Genomic DNA, 3,097 nt, shown 5'->3' on the forward strand with positions numbered 1-3,097 from the left:
GGATTTGTTAGTGTCAATTTTCTTCGTGAGTTGAGTTTTATTGTGGGGAATGTTGGAGAGCTTTTCAATTTGAATACATAAGTTACTATTTTGCACTTCTGTGAGTATCAGACTACAATTGTTTTTTTGTTTTTTTTAATAAAGAGTTCCAGCAATAGTAAGTTTCCATCATACTATATTTATACAAAAATTCAAACTTTTATACTGTCTGGGTTTTAAGTAATTTTTTTAAAATATTTATTAAGGTTGGTTTTAGACTTTTATATTGCTAAAGAGCCTAAAATTCTCTCGTTTGCATTTCTAATTTTTTAATCATTTTAAATTTCTATGGAAATTTATAATTTGTATATGCTTAAAAAATAAACTTTCCTTCATTATTTGTAATTTTGATCCTGGTGCTATTTAAAAGTCTAAAACCAACCTTAATAAATATTTTAGACTAGGGGTAAACTACTTAGTCATACTTTTTTTGGAATCCAACTAAATTTTCACTTTGTCTTTTACTGATCTTTTACTAAATTGAAAATGAAAATAAGTTTTGAATTTTTTGTCCATATTTGTAACTAGTTACTATGGTATTATGATGTTTGTTTCAATATATTTTCATTATTTTTGATAAGAAGTCCATACTATTGATAGCTTCTGAAACATATTACAAATGGTGAAATTGGCAAGTGTCATTACTTTGCTTTGAGGATCTTTTAAACTGCATGTTAAATATTACTATTAACACAATATTAAATGTTACTAGGACAATGTTACCAGGAATTTTTAATAATGGATAAAACCTTTATACTATCATTACTTATCAAGTAATTATTTTATACTCTGATGTTGGTTTTTGATTGCATTGTACAAGATTTTCCTGTTCCTATAAAGAATACCAGTGCATAATCAATAATTAAATTTTCTTGGTATGTCAACTGAACTGAATAATGTGGATATAGTGAATGAATTGTTAATATAAATGTTTGTTTTATTATAAAGGTTAGATTTGTAATCCAGTGTGATTTTGCTTTCGTTTGATTGTTTCTTTACAGTACTCTGTTAGAAATGGTCAAAAGAAGAGAAAAAACAAAAAGAGAACATCTTCACTTATCTATTGAGATTTATGAGAAAAGGTAAGAGTCAATTTATATAAAGGACTTCATATCCATATTAACTTGTACAAATAAAAGCTTAATTCTTTTGTTCTTATCTATTAGCTAAATTAACTACAGCTGAAAAATGTGGAGGTTAATAACAAATGCCTCTTATATATTAGCTAAATTAACTACAGCTGAAAAATGTGGAGGTTAATGACAAATGCCTCTTATCTATTAGCTAAATTAACTACAGCTGAAAAATGTGGAGGTTAATGACAAATGCCTCTGATTCCACAATTGACCCATAATCTGAAGGGAGGGGAGGGGTGATGTGGTGTAGAAAATGAACTATTTTTAAAGGAAATCTAGTGAATTTTAACTTATTATTTACATATTCATGCAGCATTAATACTAACATTACTGTTCCATATTGTGTATCTCCTATATTTGTACATTAATAACAGCAGAAGAAAAATACATTTTCCACAACAAGACATATAACTCTTCAAGCTGATGTTTTTCCAGATAAGGACTATTCATTTAAAATAAATCATTAATAATTCCATATAACTTGTATGCATTTTCATTATCAGCTTTCAACAATATTTTCATCTTGAAATGAACAGACCAACAACACAGATACACACACACACATTCTAGTAACTCTTAGCTAATAGAACTATATAGTACAAAATGAAATGCAATGGAACAGCTTTTATACTGCCAGTTTTACTGATAACTTTTGTATATAAATCCTAAGTACTTAAGCTAATATATGAACGTGTACATTGTATTTTGGAACTTCGTGGCTGTCTGTTAATAAACTGGGCATGTCAGACAATTTGCCAAGACTTTCCATGTTTCTAGCAATTTAACAATAATTTATGCCCATTTTCCTGAAGAATATTTTTCTACATATACTGGAACATTTAGCTTCAAAAGTAATTATTTTTAAGTAATGATTTACAAATTTAACATTTGGTAGATAATGTTTTGTGAAGTTGTTTATTAAAACTGTATCACAAACAGTGAGCATCTTTCAGGGGTTGAGATATATTAGGTCATCAAGAAATTAATGTTGCATTTTGGAACACTTTCAATAACCACCCCACAAAAAAACATACATCACATATAATAGTTAAACGAACTGCCTAAACATCATATTAGTGTAGCCTATGTAATGTGTAAAAGTTAGTATAATCTAATCCGTTATAGTAATGGCACACAACGAGACACGCATTCGGCATATATAATTGAATACAAGAAAGGAAACAATACCTTAGTAGCCACAAATAATATCAAAGAAGTTTATGGAATGTTTTGAATGATCGTAAATATCAGCAATGGTTCAGCAAATTTTGTTCAGGTGACTTTAGCCTTAAAAACTGTGATGGCAGGGGCCGATATGTTGGAATTGATATAGATGCTTGTTGAGTCTAATCCAAGGCAACACACTTGTGAAATGGCCCTGAAATTGCACGTATGTCATGAAACAATACGTAAACATCTAAGGAATATCAGAAAACTCTATAAAGAAGGTGTTTGGGGGTCTCACGAACTCTCCGATGATCATCGTTTCCAGCATGTGAACGATGCTACGTCTCTTCTGGCGCGTAATGTGCTTGAACCATTTTCGGACACAGTTGTGACCAGTGATAAAAAATGGCTTCTCTATGTGAAAAATAATTACTCAGTCCTAGACAAAAACCACTTCTGACCCCAAAACCTGGACTCCATCCACAGAAAGTGATGCTTTGCAATTGGTGGGACATCCAAGGAGTAATTCATTTCGAACTCCTCAATCCACAGTGAACTATCAATGCAGAGATCTATAGTCGGCAACTGAGACATTTAAATCAGCTATTCATCAAAAGCGCCATTCACTCATCAATCGGAAAGGTGTTCTTCTTCTCCACAGCAATACACATCCACATGTGGTACTTTGACGCAATTCAAGATTATGAAGTTGGGTTGGGAAGTTCTTCCCCACCACCATATTCTCCAGATATGGC

The 3,097-nt window shown here is 31.0% G+C and overlaps 1 protein-coding gene across 2 annotated transcripts in view; it reads left to right on the forward strand.

Moving 5' to 3' along the window:
• LOC106458950 (enhancer of polycomb homolog 1-like) overlaps positions 1-3,097 on the forward strand; it is an 81,242-nt gene that overhangs the window by 53,402 nt on the left and 24,743 nt on the right. For both annotated transcript variants that reach the window (XM_022385325.1, XM_022385326.1), the window contains exon 7: positions 1,041-1,121. In XM_022385325.1, coding sequence (XP_022241033.1) covers positions 1,041-1,121 — 81 coding nt within the window. The remainder of the gene's footprint in view (positions 1-1,040; positions 1,122-3,097) is intronic.

The sequence above is a fragment of the Limulus polyphemus genome, unplaced genomic scaffold, assembly GCF_000517525.1.
Source record: "Limulus polyphemus unplaced genomic scaffold, Limulus_polyphemus-2.1.2 Scaffold537, whole genome shotgun sequence".
NCBI lineage: Eukaryota > Metazoa > Arthropoda > Merostomata > Xiphosura > Limulidae > Limulus > Limulus polyphemus.